We start from the raw sequence: 15,833 nt of genomic DNA on the forward strand, positions 1-15,833 counted from the left end.
CAGCACTTAAGGAACAATGGGTATTGTTGGTATCCTCAGGCATCAACAGAACACTTGCTGACGGAATATCTGCTGTTCCGGATGACCAATCAGGCAACAGTGACGTATCCTCATTCATCGGGGTGTTTGTCGGAGATTATCAAAGCTGTCTTCGTGGATAGTCTAGTTGAGCATAAGTAGTATATCTATCTTGTTGAGCCACCACTCCCACTTTTCTCTTTTTAAAAGCGCCTCCCTTGGGTGCACAAAATCATTTTTCTACCTTCAGATTCTGAGTACAATACGAACAGCAAGTACCCTCACCTTTGTTCACCATCAATATGGAGCACAACCCCACCACCCACGATGAGGTGGTCTCTCAGTTTTGTGCAATGACAGGTACTCAGCCTGCAGAGGTATGCTCTTGGTTTCCTAATTCATATTGACTGCCAGAAGCTGTAGTGACTGACTTCCAAATTCAAGGCACAAGAATACCTGGCGGCTAGCGGGTGGGACATCGAGGCAGCGGTAACAGAATTCTTTGCAGAGCAAGACGAGGCCCTGCAAGGTGCGAACCCCGTGGGAAGCCAATCCCTTGGAGGTGCCGATTCAGCTGCGTCAGCAGGTCGATCGTTGGGCGGCAGCGCTGCCCAGTCTGGGTCTACACCGCAACAATCGTCCTCATCACGCAAACCTGCCCCCCAGAAGAGATTCGCGACACTTGGCGACTTTGCATCCGGCGGCGGGGACTCGTCGGAAGACAGTGATACAGAAAATCAGGACCTTTTTGCTGGTGGTGAGAAGTCTGGATTGGCCGTGCAAAACCCTGACGACGTTAAGAAAAAGATCATCGAGAAAGCCAAAAGGTGATTTCCCCAGAACGCTTATCGTACTGATATGGAAACTGATCTTTTTTTGGTAATATAGAACTCAAATGCCGTCCTCCGACGAGCCACAAACCAGACAATCTCACTTTACTGGCTCGGCACGTACCCTAGGCGGCGATGACACTCCTAGCCGAGTTATTGAACCCCCGAGTGCGCCGCCTTCACTTCAGAGACCTCAGCGAGTACAACGAACTCTTCACTTTTGGGCCGATGGATTTTCGGTTGATGATGGAGACCTCTTCCGATCAGACGATCCACGCAACGCGGAAATTCTAGACGGTATCCGACAGGGACGCGCACCGCTTTCGATCATGAACGTACAGCCAGGCCAGGAGGTTGATGTGGAGATCAAGCAGCACGAGGAGAAATATGTCAAGCCCAAGCCCAAGTACAAGCCCTTCTCTGGAGCGGGTCAGCGACTTGGCAGCCCGACCCCTGGTATACGCACTCACGCCCCAGCCGAGACTCCTGCCTCTAGCCAACCAAGCACGGAGCCGGCCAAGCCTGACGTTGATGAGTCGCAACCGATTGTGATTTTGCAGATTCGACTTGGCGACGGTACACGGCTCACTTCCCGATTCAACACCTCGCATACGATTGGCGATGTGTATCAGTTCGTGTCCTCTTCCAGCCCGTCCAGTCAGGCACGCTCTTGGGTCTTGATGACCACGTTCCCGAACAAGGAGCTCACTGACAAGGCTGCGGCTCTGGGCGATCTCCCTGAATTCAAGCGAGGTGGCGTGGTCGTCCAAAAATGGCAATAGATAGATCACTGGCTTTGAATTAGGGGTTTTCGAAGATGTTCACAAAAGAACGAACATTATCCTACGTTATCTGATGAAGATCAATGTCGACGACATGATTCATGAATGGGCGAAGATCATCTAGTATAGAGACAATCTGCTGAGGCTTACATATCAATGAAGAAATCTGGCAGAATCCTGAGCTCCCTCCTCAATCATGTAGTTCCTAAGCATTTTTTGATCTCGAATAGCATCAATTCAGTTCTTATCTGACGCTATATTACTGATCAGTTTTGTTGCAAAGCAATGAAATCTCCGGATTGATAAGCAGTCGCATTTCTTCCCCACATGGCGGGATGACGCAGAAAAAGCAGTTGGTCTTTCGCCGTCAACGTTCTCTTCCTCTCTGATTGAGACATAGAATTGCTCACAATTTTGAAAGACCATCTTTCAGACTAGAAGCAATGCCTCTCGACGGCGTCAAGAACATTGTGCTGGTAAGTCCCCATCTTTCGCTTCTCGTTTTGCCTCCCAGCGCGAACCCCTCCATCTGTCGCATCTTATCGATAACGATTTCACGTCCAACGAGGGTGGAACAAGAGACATACCCAAGCGTTGATATGGGATGGCACTGTCTTGAAATATGAAGCTGTTCTCTGTAGAAGCTCCCACTGACACCGCAAACTATATAGGTTCTCTCCGGCAAAGGTGGCGTCGGCAAATCCTCAGTCACCCTCCAACTCGCCCTCGCCCTCTCCCTGCAAGGCAAATCCGTCGGTATTCTCGACATCGACCTCACAGGGCCCTCAATTCCTCGCCTAGTCGGACTCGAAGATGCAAAGATCACCCAGGCCCCGGGAGGCTGGATCCCCGTACCAGTACACACAGCCCAGAACCCTTCATCCACCACCCAGCCCCGAGGCTCCCTGCGCTGCATGTCCCTCGGCTTCCTCCTGCGTGATCGCGGCGACGCAGTCATCTGGCGCGGGCCCAAGAAGACCGCGATGATCCGCCAGTTCTTGTCAGATGTATACTGGGGTCCGACGGACTATCTGCTCGTGGACACGCCGCCGGGCACGAGTGACGAGCACATCGCGCTGGCGGAGCAGCTCCTGACCCTGGCTTCGACGGATCCGTCTGCGACGGCGGCGGGCCTCTCTCGTCTGGCGGGTGCGGTGCTTGTGACGACGCCGCAGGCCATCGCGACGTCCGATGTGCGGAAGGAAGCCAATTTCTGTGTCAAGACGAAGATCCCTGTTCTGGGTGTGATTGAGAATATGTCCGGTTACTCTTGTCCGTGTTGTGGGGAAGTGAGCAATCTCTTCTCTAGCGGCGGTGGAAAGGTCATGGCGGATGAGCTGGGGATCAAGTTCTTAGGCAGTGTGCCGGTGGATGTCAAGTTTGGGGAATTGGTGGAAGGTAAGGTGGTTGATGACAGTGATTCTGATGAAGAGGAGGGGGCTACGCAAGCCCAACAGCAGGAGGAGCCCGTTGATGATCGGCCGCTGGTGGAAAGATACAAGGACTGCTGGTCGCACAGTCGGTTTGAAGAATTTGCGAAAACATTAATATCCCAGATCGAGGGTGCGAGTCCAGCGAGTGGATGACCTTCCTGACATAGGAAGATGATCATGCTATCATAGATCCTACTGTCTTTGTTATATACCATGCTTGTCTTGTGCACTTTTACAGATGATTGCAATTAAAGGATAGCACAAGCTTTCCCTCTGATCTGTATTTATAACCTGGATAATCACTGTTGATTATCAACGCAAAAACAGATATACGTAATAAAGCGATGCTAAAACCAATCCACCATCCAATCATTAAAATAACTATGTCCAAATATATCAACCAGAGTGGACGTAACATAGCATGTAGGCGTGAGAGGTTTTACATAGCGAGAGGGACCATCAATTATGATATAGATCTAGCATGCATTCGCAGGTGCATGCTGCCTCTCAAGCATTTCACGTAGTAGCTTCTCAGCAGATCGTGGTTGTCCATCGGAAGCGCTCCTGAGCCATTTGAACAGTGCTTGCACATCTGCCAGCACAGATGCCTTGTCCAGCCTCCCACCATCGTCAGCGTCCTCTCCAGCACGTGGTTGACTACTCGATTGAGCGTCAAGGAGAATCTCCGCTACAAGCGCGGGTGTCAGGATACTTTTAATCTGATCATCCTTGGCGGATTCGTGCTTCTCCGCCAGCAGGGTTCGGCCACTCGAGTTCGGTTTAGATGCAAACTCTCTTGTCGTAGGGAGTGAGTCTGCAATAGGGTCTGGAGAGTTGATAGCAAGAAGTGCTTGTGGGGTGTCGGATTGAGTAAGTAACCCTGAGCCCTCTGCGAGCGAGAAGGGTGCGAACGAGTGATATACCATGGCGGAAGGCGATCCTGCTGGTGGTCCGATATGTTCCAAGTAGCGATAGTGAGGAACCGAAGCATAGTCCCGCGCGCCGATGACACTGGTACTGTCGTCGTCGAAGATCAATACAGCATCGTCAGGATGCCTTTCATGGTCGGAGCTGGCCTCCTCCACGGTCAAGAGACCACCTGGGGGAGCTCGGATCTCGCCCAAGGGTGCAATATGGCTGCCATACTCGTTGGCCAGGCTGAGCTTGCTCCGACCGCAGATCTCTCCGATGGCCTCCAAAGTACTTCGCAGATCGGGCTCGATCGCTCGCAAGATATCGTCGATACTGAAATCCTGGTCCAGGGGGAGTTCTGGACCACGCTTCGGCGCCCTGGATCCACTAGTGAAGGGGAACGACCGCCGTGAGGGCATCTTGGACGGCCCTGGGGTGTCATCAGTACTATCAGGGTAGGGTCTGACCAGTACCGGCTGAGACGCCAACTTTGAGGATTGATTGCCTGAGCAAGTGGCTTGCCGATTCTTCCCACACAGAGGTCTGTGGTTCCCATTCAGTTGGCGAAGTGCGGTCGTACGGTACACTCGAGCAGGGTCATCTAGAGCAGGTCCAGGGCGGCGGTACGAGCTTGCTTGATGGGACGGATCGACAGACTCAACCACGGGGAAGGAGTGAGGAGCAGCAGAAGTGATCTGTGACCACCTCTGGCCAGGTAGTGAGGACGATAGTCGAATCTGGTCATGGTGGGATGACAGCCTGCCTGACCTATAATCCATTATCAATGAAGGAGGGTCCACAAAATATTCCCAATAGATTTTTCTATTTCTGGCCTGTTTCCAATGTCATTCGATATATTTGCATAACCTCTATCCAGGTGGATTCGTCGCAGCTGTGATGCATGAAGACGCAGAAGGAATACAACACTACCACCACGATGACTGAGACCCCCCGCCGTTACGCCTATTCGTAAATGCGGCAGATCGTCCAACAAAAGCTGGGAATCGGGCAGCTGTCAAATCACAGCGGTTGCATGGCAGGACACGTATCTCTGCTTTAGCTCATTGCACAGACGACCAAAAGGCTACAGTGGCTGGCTTCATGAGAAGTATGCCATGTTGGCATGCATCGAGGAAGGCAGGATGAACTTCACTTTGAGAGGAAATCCCCGGTGTCGACAGCAGTATCAGATGGACACATTGACCCAATCATTGGAAACTGGGAGAATGCAGGAGTAAGACAATGCGTTGGCATAGGACCTTCACGGGGATTATCTATTGTATGCGCTTTGCTCCGATCACCCTCTTGTCTCTCCAACTTAACTAGCGGGCGGATGAAACCAGCCGAGGGGGGGACGATTATGCGGAGCGCAAACACCTTGTCTGGAACTCTAGACTCCCGGACAGGCCAACCAGCTCTCTCTTCCATTGCGATTTTTTGACGATAGTGTCTTCGCGGCCCTCTTTGAAGGCTATCAGGTCGATTCACGGTCACAGTCCTTTTCGAAATGAACAGGTTTCGTGTATGCACCCGCTCCGTGTGTATACATCATTGGTCGCCGACCAAGATACTGATTCAATGCTTCATTGCCTATAGTTTGGCGACTCCGACGAGTCGGCCTCAGATTTCGACGACGATGACTCCGGCCTTCCATTCCCTGAACCTCTCAGTCGCTCCTCATTCCTCGCTCCCAACTTCGACCCCGCTGTATATTTATCATCCCTGACCAATCGGCACCAAAGTCTTGAGGACCTACGACAGGAACTACGGAACCTGGATCAATTGCTCAGCCGGGAACTGTTAGACCTGGTTAATGAGAACTACCGTGATTTCCTGTCGCTTGGTGGTGCTTTGCACGGAGGTGAAGAGAAAATCGAGCAGGTTCGGGTTGGCCTGCTGTCGTTTCAGAGGGATGTTGAGGCAATACGGTACAAGGTCGAGGCGAGGCACAAGGAGATGGAACAACTCTTAAGTGAGAAGAAGCATCTCAAGGACCATGCAAACATTGCCCGGGCGCTGTTGGACTTTGCAGAGCGGGTCGAGGAGCTGGAGAAACGGTTGATGATTGACGATGCGCGCACACGACATCCAAGCGAATCCGTTGAGGAAATCGACACAGACTCAGATCTGTTTGGCAGCGAAGTTGATGAGAGTGAGGATGAAGAACAGTCTGGCGGCTCAGAGACAACACCGCTGGTGTCTCTGAAGAGACTTCAGAACCACATCCAAAAATACGTCTTCCTCACTCGCCTTTCAGCGCGCATCGGCGATGACCATCCTTTCTTTCGCAATCAGCAGCCTCGGTTATCAAAGATAAGAGCTACGGTACTCGTGGACCTCAAGACAGCGCTCGAACAAGCGAATCATGCTGGCGAGAAGCGGGATACAAAAACACTGGCCGTGTTGCGTCTTTACAAGCTGATGGGAGAGGACACCAGCGCAGTGACTGCACTGAAGAACCTGAAGATTTAGGCCTTTTTTACCCCTTGTGTATTAAGCGCGACTTATTTTGCATAGCGGTGGCGTTTGGGATTCAGACTTGAGCTTCTTCTAAAAACATATGTTCGTAACAAACACCATTATGCACCGTGCCCTTCCCAAATAAACTCGATCTGTACAATATACACGCAAGAAAAGTGGACGAAAATCACATATGTTACAGGCCGCGCAAAGATGCGGGATCGGGGGAATTTTCGGATGTGAATTCTCCATTCAAACTGAAGCCGGGGCCGTTGGTCGAGCTCAGAACCTAAATGGGGTCAATTCAAGTTTTGAATGCCTAGGAGAGCGAGAATCGTGGGATGAACTCACAACTTCATGGATCTCCTTCACAATGCGGTCATTGAGGGCAGCCGCATCCTTCTTGACCTGCTCGATCGTAGCGCGCAGATTGTCCCTCAATTGCTCGGGAGAGAATGCTAATTGCCCGATGGGGAGACGGATGACAGCATCACGCTCCCTGTAAACGGTACCACCGCGGAGCATCTCAACTCTGGAAGCCACATCTTCGACCACAGTGCCCGTTTTGACGCTTGGCATCAAACCTCTAGGACCCAGAATCCTACCAAGTCCAGCTTTGTTTAAAGCGTCCAGGCTGTCGGGGTGACAGATCAAACGGTCGAATTCAATCTTGCCAGCCTTGACTGCATCGAAAACATCACTTTCTCCTACCAAAACAGCCCCGGCCGCGCGGGCCTCCTTCTCGTGTCTTGATCCTGATGGGCACACAACGCAGATCCGCGATTCGGTCTGGACGGAATGGGGAAATCTGAGCATGTTACGGATGACGGGTCCGTCTCGCTTCGTTCTAAGGCGGATGTGGATCTCATATTTCGAGATCGTTGGTTCTCTTCCAACTTCGAAGGCACGAATATACCTGCAGCAGTAGAGAAAAGGCAAGATTAGCATAGACTTAACGGGGGAAATATGACAGAGAGATGTACCTTATCGCATCACAGAGCGCGAACTGCTCCATATCCTTCAGGTCCTTCTGCTTGAAATCTCTGGGGCCCTTTTTATCCTTCTTGGCCTTTCCCTTCGCCTTTTTACCTTGCGCCTGGGGGTTGCTTTTGGCTCCTCGGACCTGTTGGAAACTCGATAGCAAGGGAGCCATTGTGCCCTGACGCAAAGGCGAGCGACATGCTGATAATATGTTTCTAGCCGCGGACGGCAAGACCGAACTGTACGAGGCCATGGCGCTGAGCGTTGACGTGATGCACTCGCTTCTTCCCGACTCCTGGTCAACGGAGATGTTTTCTTTTCCCCGAGAGCTCTCGTTCGGAGATGCGGGCGGAGAAACGTAGCCCCGGCGGAGACCGCCTTGAGTCAAATGCCCCTCCATATACTTCCAATTTTTGGAGAAACCCATCAGCCCACTTTCAAAGATCTTTGACGTCCATTTCACCTGAAGGGATATTGAGGTTCACTATGGCTCAGTACCAGCTCACTCTGGCCACTCGGGCCAACCAGGCCTCTTTGCTGCCTGTCCTGCTCGTTGCAACTTCTCTCAATGAGGCTCGACCAAACCCGGTGGTTGCGATCACTTTCGAGGAAACTGCACTGCTCCGGGACGGCGACAAGGCTATTGTGCAGTACATCGGTGCTAGTGGTAGCCCTGTCTTTGGCACTAGCAATGCCATTCAGGAACTCCGCAAGGATTTCCCCTTCCTGAATAGCAAGGATGAGAAGCTGGTAAGGAACATAAGAAGACTGATTCGCACAGCTACCAATACACGATACTAAAAATGGTCCTTTTAGGTGAACGAGTGGCTCTCTCAATTGGAGGCGTTCACTACTCTTGATTTCAAGGCCCTTGACCCCGAGCTGCAGCGCCTTGACACCCATCTCCTCCTTCGTTCCTTCGTCGTCGGCTACTCGCTCTCCACGGCAGACATCGCCCTCTGGGGTGCCATTCGAGGCAACCGTGTCGCTATTGCAGCCATCAGGAAGGGCTCGCTGGTCAATGTTACCCGTTGGTTCTACTTCTTGGAAGACCTTTGCCCATGGGCCTCTTTTGCTGTTGAGTCCTTGAACCAGGCGGCAAAGGAGAAGAAGGCAGCTAAGGCCAAGGAGGGAGCTAGCTACGACATTGCTCTTCTCAACACCGAGAAGGGAGTGGTGACCAGATTCCCTCCCGAGCCCTCTGGATATCTTCATATTGGACACGCCAAGGCTGCTCTTCTTAACGACTACTTCGCACACGAGAAGTATAATGGCACGCTCCTTGTCCGCTTCGACGACACAAACCCTTCAAAAGAAAAGCAGGAATTTCAGGACGCCATTATCGAGGATCTCGCTCTTATGGGTATTAAGGCCGATAAGATGAGCTACACCAGTGACTACTTCGACGAGCTTTACGACTACGCCTTGAAGATCATCAAAGACGGAAACGCCTATGCCGACGATACGGAGAAGGAGGTCATGGCTGAGCAGAGAATGAACGGCAAGCCCAGCAAGCGTCGTGATGCATCTGTCGAGGAAAACCTTGCTCGTTTCGAGGAGATGAAGAAGGGCACCCCTGAGGGTCTCAGGTGGTGTGTTCGAGCTAAGATGTCTGTTGACAACCCCAACAAGGCCATGCGTGATCCTGTCATTTTCCGCTGTAACCCTACTCCCCATCACCGCACAGGAGCGAAGTGGAAGATCTACCCAACCTATGACTTTGCATGCCCCATTGTGGACTCCATGGAGGGTGTCACCCATGCTCTCAGAACCATCGAGTATCGCGACCGTAACCCCCAGTACCAGTGGTTCTTGGATACACTGCAGCTCCGCAACGTCCAGATCTGGGACTTTGCTCGCATGAACTTCATCCGCACTCTGTTGTCCAAGAGAAAGCTTACCAAGCTCGTCGACCAGGGTGTTGTTTGGGGATGGGATGAGTAAGTCTTTATATTTATATCCTATCACGCTTCCTTTGCTAACAGTATTAGTCCTCGTTTCCCGACCATCCGAGTAAGTCATATATCTGGTTTCCAACGAATTTGCATATTCTTTTCCGATTCATCCCCAATATTCTACCTGATAGTCCCGACTAACAACCATCCAGGGTATCAGACGAAGGGGAATGACCATTCCTGCTCTGAGAGAATTCATCCTTAAGCAGGGGCCTAGCAAGAACATCACTAACCTTGACTGGACATTGATCTGGGCCACTAACCGGAAGTACATTGATCCTATTGCGCCTCGTCATACTGCCATCCTCAAAAAGGATATGGTTAATGCCGTCATCAAGGGTGGCCCGGCTACTCCTTACACCGAGGACAAGCCCAAGCATGGCAAGAACCCGGCAGTCGGTATGAAGAAAGTTGCATTTAGCGACTCTATCCTTTTGGACCAGGAGGATGCCAAGAGCTTCAAGCAGGATGAAGAAATCACCTTGATGAGCTGGGGCAACGCTATTGTCCGCAAGATTGAGACCGATCCTGCTACGGGTGTCGTCAAGGGCCTGGAGCTAGAGCTTCACCTTGAGGGTGATTTCAAGAAGACCGAGAAGAAGGTCACCTGGCTTTCTACAAAGGGACAGGAGCTCATTCCCGTCGAGTTGGTCGATTTCGACTACCTTCTTAACAAGGATTCGTTGCAGGAGGATGACGTCCTCGAGGATGTTCTGAACAAGAACACCGAATTCAGAGATGAGGCCGTTGCCGATTGCAATGTCGCCGAGCTCAAGGAGGGTGATATCATTCAATTCGAGCGCAAGGGATACTACCGTGTTGATCGGGCGTACGCACCGGGCAAGCCCGCTGTGCTCTTCAATATCCCTACTGGCAAGACCGGCAAATAAGCGGATGGCTATATGTGATAGACTAGACCTTCAGATGATCAAACTTGTGTATCTTAAAACAGATATCATAGATCACTTAGATACGTGGTCTCCGTGGCTCACGGCAACATATAAGCCGGCCTTTTATTGCATATGAAGCAAGCCTTCTTTCTTGTGGATATTCATTCTTCAGATGGAGAGTGTCATCAAGAAGCCCCATAAATTAAAGTAGTAGGTAGTAGTCTAGATATCCACCAACGAGTAACTACTAAGTAGTAACTAGTTAGACTAGTCACTCTGACTAACTGGCTGCTGTGATCTGTGCGTAATCGACAGGGCCCCAGTTAACTAACTATTTATCTAAATGTAGAACGGAGTAGCATCACGATCATTGCTCCACCTCACTTGTCGACTCTTTGACTTCTCATCATCTCTTCGTCCACAGTTACCTTGACGGAAATTAAACAAGTCATGTCTTCATCCTCTCATGAATCAGATTACTTTCAATGACGTCTGAGACAGACTCTTCCTTTCCCCTCGATTGAACTGTGGGTTCTCGACAGGAACGGCCTGTAACCATAAAGGGTCGCTCTATCCGTGTGTACAACCCATGAGAGGATATTATCGAATCAGTCACCATCGAGCTTTTTTTTATCTCACAGGCATGGCTTTTGCAATTGCTGCTGTTCCGAGACTGATGATGCTATCCTCATTGCGCTTATGCGGCCCTGTTTCCCCCATTGGCCTCCAGCTATCATGCAGCTTGACCTGCCATAATCCTGATATATTGTCGGATAATCATGACGAGGCATCAATGTCAAATGATGAGGACGTTACATCTAGACTAAACCCAAAGCCTTCCATACTGAACCATTATTTGGTGATGGGGAAAGGGCCAACGATGCCATGGACTTTCAGCAACGTTACATACCATAGTCGGATATTTCGGGAGCGCTAAAAAATCACCACCGCGAGAGTTCGCCCAGTTGACCATCTCCGAATGAAGTCTTCACCCCTTCCGTCTCCTCTGCAACCTGAACCGACTCGGGGAGTCGCCGCAAGATCCACTTACGGGGCCATTCGTTGGCATCGCTAAGCCTATGAGCCTCTCCAGAACATCTGTCGCAGCAGGAAAATAGAAAAGAACTTGAGCCTTGACTGCTTAGTGCTTCTCATTCGTCTTTCGGCTTAATCATCATAAGCTCCTGTCAAGCTCCCGTGGTTCCCGCTGGGGGCTTCCCGATGGAATTCCACAGCGCGAATCTTGGCGATCATCGTCGCGTAATACGATAGACTCTAGCCATTGACATGACCCAGGTCAATATAGGGAGGAGCGGAACAAATGGATGGAACAGGGCGACCTGATTCCCTGTGGATTAAAGCTCACAAGGTTCAGGTAGCGCATGCCATAGAACGTCTCATACGTCAAGACAACCTCGAATTGTCGAATCAACTGGCGAAACCCCTTATCCAACTCTCACTTCGGTCTACCTTATACGAGTGGATACACATGCTCGCGTGCCTCCTGATGAGTCTGTTATCGGTGTCTCATGGGCCAGATCAGCCGTGGGCTTCCTGATGTCTCCTACGTCAACATTAGTTGTCCGTGTGAAAAGTTCATACCAACAGAAATGATGACCTGCTCCCCTGCCACTCACAAAAGAGGAACGCTGAGACGAGCATCCATTCTCGTACGTCTTCCTTGGGTGTGAAGGGGAGATCTCTTACTTCCTCCGCTACCACTCTTTCCTCTTCTTTGGGCTTTTTGCTTTCCTCTTTCTTTACACTCTCTACTCCCTCTTTCTTTACACTCTCTACTCCTCCTGACTGACCTGGATTTCTGACTTCAGAGCTTCACGAAGCTCAGAGTACAGCTTGTATCTCTCTTAGTCCCCTCAGGCATCAGGTAGTTGCTCAACAACGAGGATGGCCGACCAAAGCGTCGCTCAGGGCGGTGCTAGGGGCGCTTCTCAGGGCGCTTCTCAGGGCGCCGCTGCTCGGGGAACTGCTCAGGGTGCTTCCCAGGGCTTTACTCAGAGTGCTTCTCAGGCTGCCTCTCAGGGTGCTGCTCAGGGTGCTGCTCAGGGTGATGTTGAGCGCCAAGCACCGCCCCGAATCTCTGGCCAATCTTCAAGACGTATATCTCGTGTTTCCTATAAGGAAGACTGGGCCAATCTTGACGAATATGGTAGGCTCGTGAAGTATGTCTCGACCTATCGCGAGCCTGGGAAGGAAGAGGCTGAAGAGGAGGAGCAACTGAAGCGCGTCTGGTATGCTCCTTGGAAGAAGCGCAAGGTCCGCGTCAAGCACTTGGAACAAGAACCAGGAGTATTTCCAGAGGACTGGCGCCTTACCGATATTCGCCAGGGCTTGCCCAGCTCGGAGGTCCCCATCAGACGTCGCCGTTCCGGCTGGAATGAGCTGGTCTCCGAGAAGGAGAACCCCATCGCCAAGGTCCTGTCTTATTTCCGAGGTCCAATTCTTTATGGTATGGCATATGATTTGAGAGTTTCGGTTGCAAAGGTTCAATGATTCTAATGCATTTTTATAGTCATGGAACTCGCGGTCCTTCTTGCAGCAGGCTTGGACGATTGGATTGATTTCGGTGTCATCATTGGTATCCTGTGCCTCAACGCCGCGGTTGGTTGGTACCAAGAAAAGCAAGCTGCGGATGTCGTTGCAAGTCTGAAAGGCGATATCGCCATGAGAGCAACGGTCGTTCGTGACGGACACGAACAAGAGATCTTAGCCCGAGAGCTTGTCCCCGGCGATGTCGTAAGTGCAATGGCCAGAGCTATCATTCAAAGGGCGTTTCTGTTCCAGATACTGATAGAGCTATCAGATTGTCATTGGTGAAGGTCAGGTTGTTCCTGCTGACTCCAAGATCATCTGTGACTACGACGACCCCAATGGATGGGAGGCGTTCAAAACAATGCAGGAGCAAGGGGATCTCAGCAGCACCTCCGAATCTGATCTTGAGGATAATGACAAGGGCGACACTACGAAGGGGGTGGGCGACAAGGAAAAGGAAACTCCGGAAGGGGACCAGGGGCAAGAGCAAGCTGCACGGAAACGCAGTCATCCCATTCTCGCCTGCGACCATTCGGCCATTACCGGAGAGTCTCTTGCCGTCGATCGCTACATGGGCCAAATGATCTATTATACAACTGGCTGCAAACGTGGCAAGGCCTATGCAGTGGTCCAGACTGGAGCGAGGACATCTTTCGTTGGTAAAACGGCATCTATGGTATTGGCAGCTAAGGGTGCGGGTCATTTCGAAATCGTTATGGATAACATCGGTACATCTCTGCTGGTCATTGTCATGGCCTGGATCTTAGCTGCTTGGATTGGTGGCTTTTTCCGCCATATCCCCATTGCCTCGCCTCCGCAACAGACACTTCTGCATTACACCCTTTCCCTGCTGATTATTGGTGTCCCTGTTGGTCTTCCGGTCGTCACCACCACTACTATGGCCGTTGGAGCAGCTTATCTCGCAAAGAAGAAGGCTATTGTGCAGAAACTCACTGCCATTGAGTCTCTTGCGGTAGGTGAAATCCCATATAGCTGGATCAGAAATAAAGTGACCTGGCTAACAATGTGATAGGGTGTTGACATCTTGTGCTCAGACAAGACGGGAACACTGACGGCGAACAAATTGAGTATTCGGGAGCCCTTTGTGGCTGAGGGTGTTGACATCGACTGGATGTTCGCTGTGGCTGCCCTGGCATCGTCTCATAATACTCAATCACTCGATCCCATCGACAAGGTTACCATTCTTACTCTCAGGCAATACCCCAAAGCGCGCGAAATTCTTCGACGGGGCTGGAAGACTGAAAAATATATTCCTTTCGATCCAGTCTCCAAGCGAATTGTGACAGTAGCCACATGCGATGGAATCAGATACACTTGCACTAAGGGTGCACCCAAAGCCGTGCTTTCCCTGACTAATTGCTCCAAGGAGATGGCCAATCTCTACAAGCAAAAAGCACAGGAATTTGCTCATAGAGGGTTCCGATCCTTGGGTGTCGCAGTCAAAAAGGAGGGAGAAGAATGGACGCTACTTGGTATGCTGCCCATGTTTGATCCACCCAGAGAAGATACTGCGCAAACGATCCATGAAGCCCAGAACCTCGGCATCAGTGTGAAGATGCTTACGGGTGACGCTTTGGCAATTGCCAAGGAGACATGCAAAATGCTAGCACTGGGAACCAAAGTGTATAATTCTGATAAGCTCATCCATGGCGGCCTGAGCGGAGCCATGGCAAGCGATCTGGTCGAGAAAGCTGATGGCTTTGCGGAGGTGTTCCCAGAGCACAAGTATCAGGTGGTGCAAATGCTTCAAGAACGCGGACACTTGACGGCTATGACAGGCGATGGTGTTAATGATGCACCATCTCTGAAGAAAGCTGATTGTGGTATTGCTGTAGAAGGCGCTACTGAGGCTGCGCAATCTGCATCTGATATTGTCTTCTTGGAGCCTGGATTGTCCACCATCATTGATTCGATCAAGGTGGCTCGACAGATTTTCCACCGGATGAAGTCCTATATCCAGTATCGTATCGCCCTTTGTTTGCACTTAGAAATCTACCTGGTGACATCCATGATCATCTTGAATGAGAGCATCCGTGTTGAATTGATTGTTTTCCTGGCTCTGTTCGCCGACTTGGCAACTGTCGCAGTGGCCTATGATAACGCCTCGTTTGAGCTGCGGCCGGTGGAATGGCAACTTCCAAAAATATGGTTCATCTCTGTCCTTCTGGGCCTGCTGTTGGCGATGGGTACTTGGGTCGTGCGTGGCTCCATGTTCCTCCCGTCGGGCGGTATCATCCAGAATTGGGGTTCCATCCAAGAGGTTCTGTTCTTGGAAGTCGCACTCACCGAGAACTGGCTGATATTTGTTACACGTGGTGTCGATACCTGGCCTTCGATTCATCTCGTCACTGCTATTCTGGGTGTGGACATTCTGGCAACCATCTTCTGTTTGTTTGGTTGGTTTACCAACGAGACCATGCCAACGAACCCGGCCACCTCGTTCGTCGAGACTCGCAACGGATGGACGGACATCGTCACGGTCGTCCGCGTGTGGGGCTATTCGCTCGGCGTGGAGATCGTCATCGCACTTGTGTACTTCGTGCTCAACAAGCTCAAGTGGCTTGATAATCTCGGCCGCGCGAAGCGCGACAAGGGCGATATCAAGATCGAGAACCTGCTCGGCCACCTGGCCCGGTTGACCGTCGAGTACGACCAGCCCGGCCAGCCCAAGGGCCGCTTCTTCCTGGCGGCCAGCAAGGAGGAAGAAGAGGCCGAGTAGACGCCATCCTCTCGTCAAACGGGGGTGGGACAGCTGAATACCTTAGCTTGTATGTTGTTCTATGGGTGGTTGGACCGGATCGCAGTAGCATACCCCCCCGTTGCTCGTGCTTACCATCTCGCATACCCGAGGAAGTTGTTTTGTCTGAAAAGAATCTGTTCTGCTTGTGATTGTGATAATATGTTGGAGGACGTGGATGAGGGGAGGATATTCTTTGCAAGGTATACGTAATCTAATCTCCCATAATAATTTCTATAAATGTTAAATTCTGGTAATACAATC

General features: G+C 51.1%; 7 protein-coding genes across 7 annotated transcripts, besides 3 other annotated features; 5 read left to right on the plus strand and 2 right to left on the minus strand.

The window, feature by feature from the left end:
• Window positions 1-320: 320 nt before the first annotated feature.
• ACLA_001560 (protein phosphatase regulator SHP1) lies at window positions 321-1,630 on the plus strand (the record flags this gene model as incomplete). The annotated part of the gene is made up of 3 exons (XM_001276170.1): window positions 321-395; window positions 463-845; window positions 907-1,630. 3 exons carry the CDS (start codon window positions 321-323, stop codon window positions 1,628-1,630), a joined length of 1,182 nt encoding a protein of 393 aa, XP_001276171.1.
• Window positions 1,631-2,073: 443 nt separating this feature from the next.
• Window positions 2,074-3,216, plus strand: ACLA_001570 (Mrp/NBP35 family ATP-binding protein; the record flags this gene model as incomplete). Its single annotated transcript, XM_001276171.1, has 2 exons — window positions 2,074-2,106; window positions 2,302-3,216. The coding sequence occupies 2 exons, from the start codon at window positions 2,074-2,076 to the stop codon at window positions 3,214-3,216; spliced, it is 948 nt and encodes a 315-aa protein (XP_001276172.1).
• A 323-nt stretch (window positions 3,217-3,539) lies between these two features.
• On the minus strand, window positions 3,540-4,394 carry ACLA_001580 (uncharacterized protein; the record flags this gene model as incomplete). The annotated part of the gene is made up of 1 exon (XM_001276172.1): window positions 3,540-4,394. One exon carries the CDS (start codon window positions 4,392-4,394, stop codon window positions 3,540-3,542), a length of 855 nt encoding a protein of 284 aa, XP_001276173.1.
• Window positions 4,395-5,482: 1,088 nt separating this feature from the next.
• Window positions 5,483-6,447, plus strand: ACLA_001590 (COG2 family protein; the record flags this gene model as incomplete). Its single annotated transcript, XM_001276173.1, has 2 exons — window positions 5,483-5,512; window positions 5,572-6,447. 2 exons carry the CDS (start codon window positions 5,483-5,485, stop codon window positions 6,445-6,447), a joined length of 906 nt encoding a protein of 301 aa, XP_001276174.1.
• Window positions 6,448-6,631: 184 nt separating this feature from the next.
• On the minus strand, window positions 6,632-7,588 carry ACLA_001600 (mitochondrial 54S ribosomal protein uL1m; the record flags this gene model as incomplete). The annotated part of the gene is made up of 3 exons (XM_001276174.1): window positions 6,632-6,724; window positions 6,787-7,351; window positions 7,419-7,588. The coding sequence occupies 3 exons, from the start codon at window positions 7,586-7,588 to the stop codon at window positions 6,632-6,634; spliced, it is 828 nt and encodes a 275-aa protein (XP_001276175.1).
• Window positions 7,589-7,902: 314 nt separating this feature from the next.
• On the plus strand, window positions 7,903-10,261 carry ACLA_001610 (glutamate--tRNA ligase GUS1; the record flags this gene model as incomplete). The annotated part of the gene is made up of 4 exons (XM_001276175.1): window positions 7,903-8,166; window positions 8,233-9,356; window positions 9,408-9,429; window positions 9,524-10,261. 4 exons carry the CDS (start codon window positions 7,903-7,905, stop codon window positions 10,259-10,261), a joined length of 2,148 nt encoding a protein of 715 aa, XP_001276176.1.
• Window positions 10,262-12,012: 1,751 nt separating this feature from the next.
• Window positions 12,013-12,060: a microsatellite.
• Window positions 12,061-12,166: 106 nt separating this feature from the next.
• ACLA_001620 (putative plasma membrane H(+)ATPase) lies at window positions 12,167-15,551 on the plus strand (the record flags this gene model as incomplete). Its single annotated transcript, XM_001276176.1, has 4 exons — window positions 12,167-12,728; window positions 12,792-13,015; window positions 13,083-13,784; window positions 13,845-15,551. 4 exons carry the CDS (start codon window positions 12,167-12,169, stop codon window positions 15,549-15,551), a joined length of 3,195 nt encoding a protein of 1,064 aa, XP_001276177.1.
• Window positions 12,202-12,230: a microsatellite.
• Window positions 12,246-12,328: a microsatellite.
• Window positions 15,552-15,833: the final 282 nt, after the last annotated feature.

This window comes from Aspergillus clavatus, genomic scaffold (assembly GCF_000002715.2).
Source record: "Aspergillus clavatus NRRL 1 1099423829750 genomic scaffold, whole genome shotgun sequence".
Taxonomy (NCBI): domain Eukaryota; kingdom Fungi; phylum Ascomycota; class Eurotiomycetes; order Eurotiales; family Aspergillaceae; genus Aspergillus; species Aspergillus clavatus.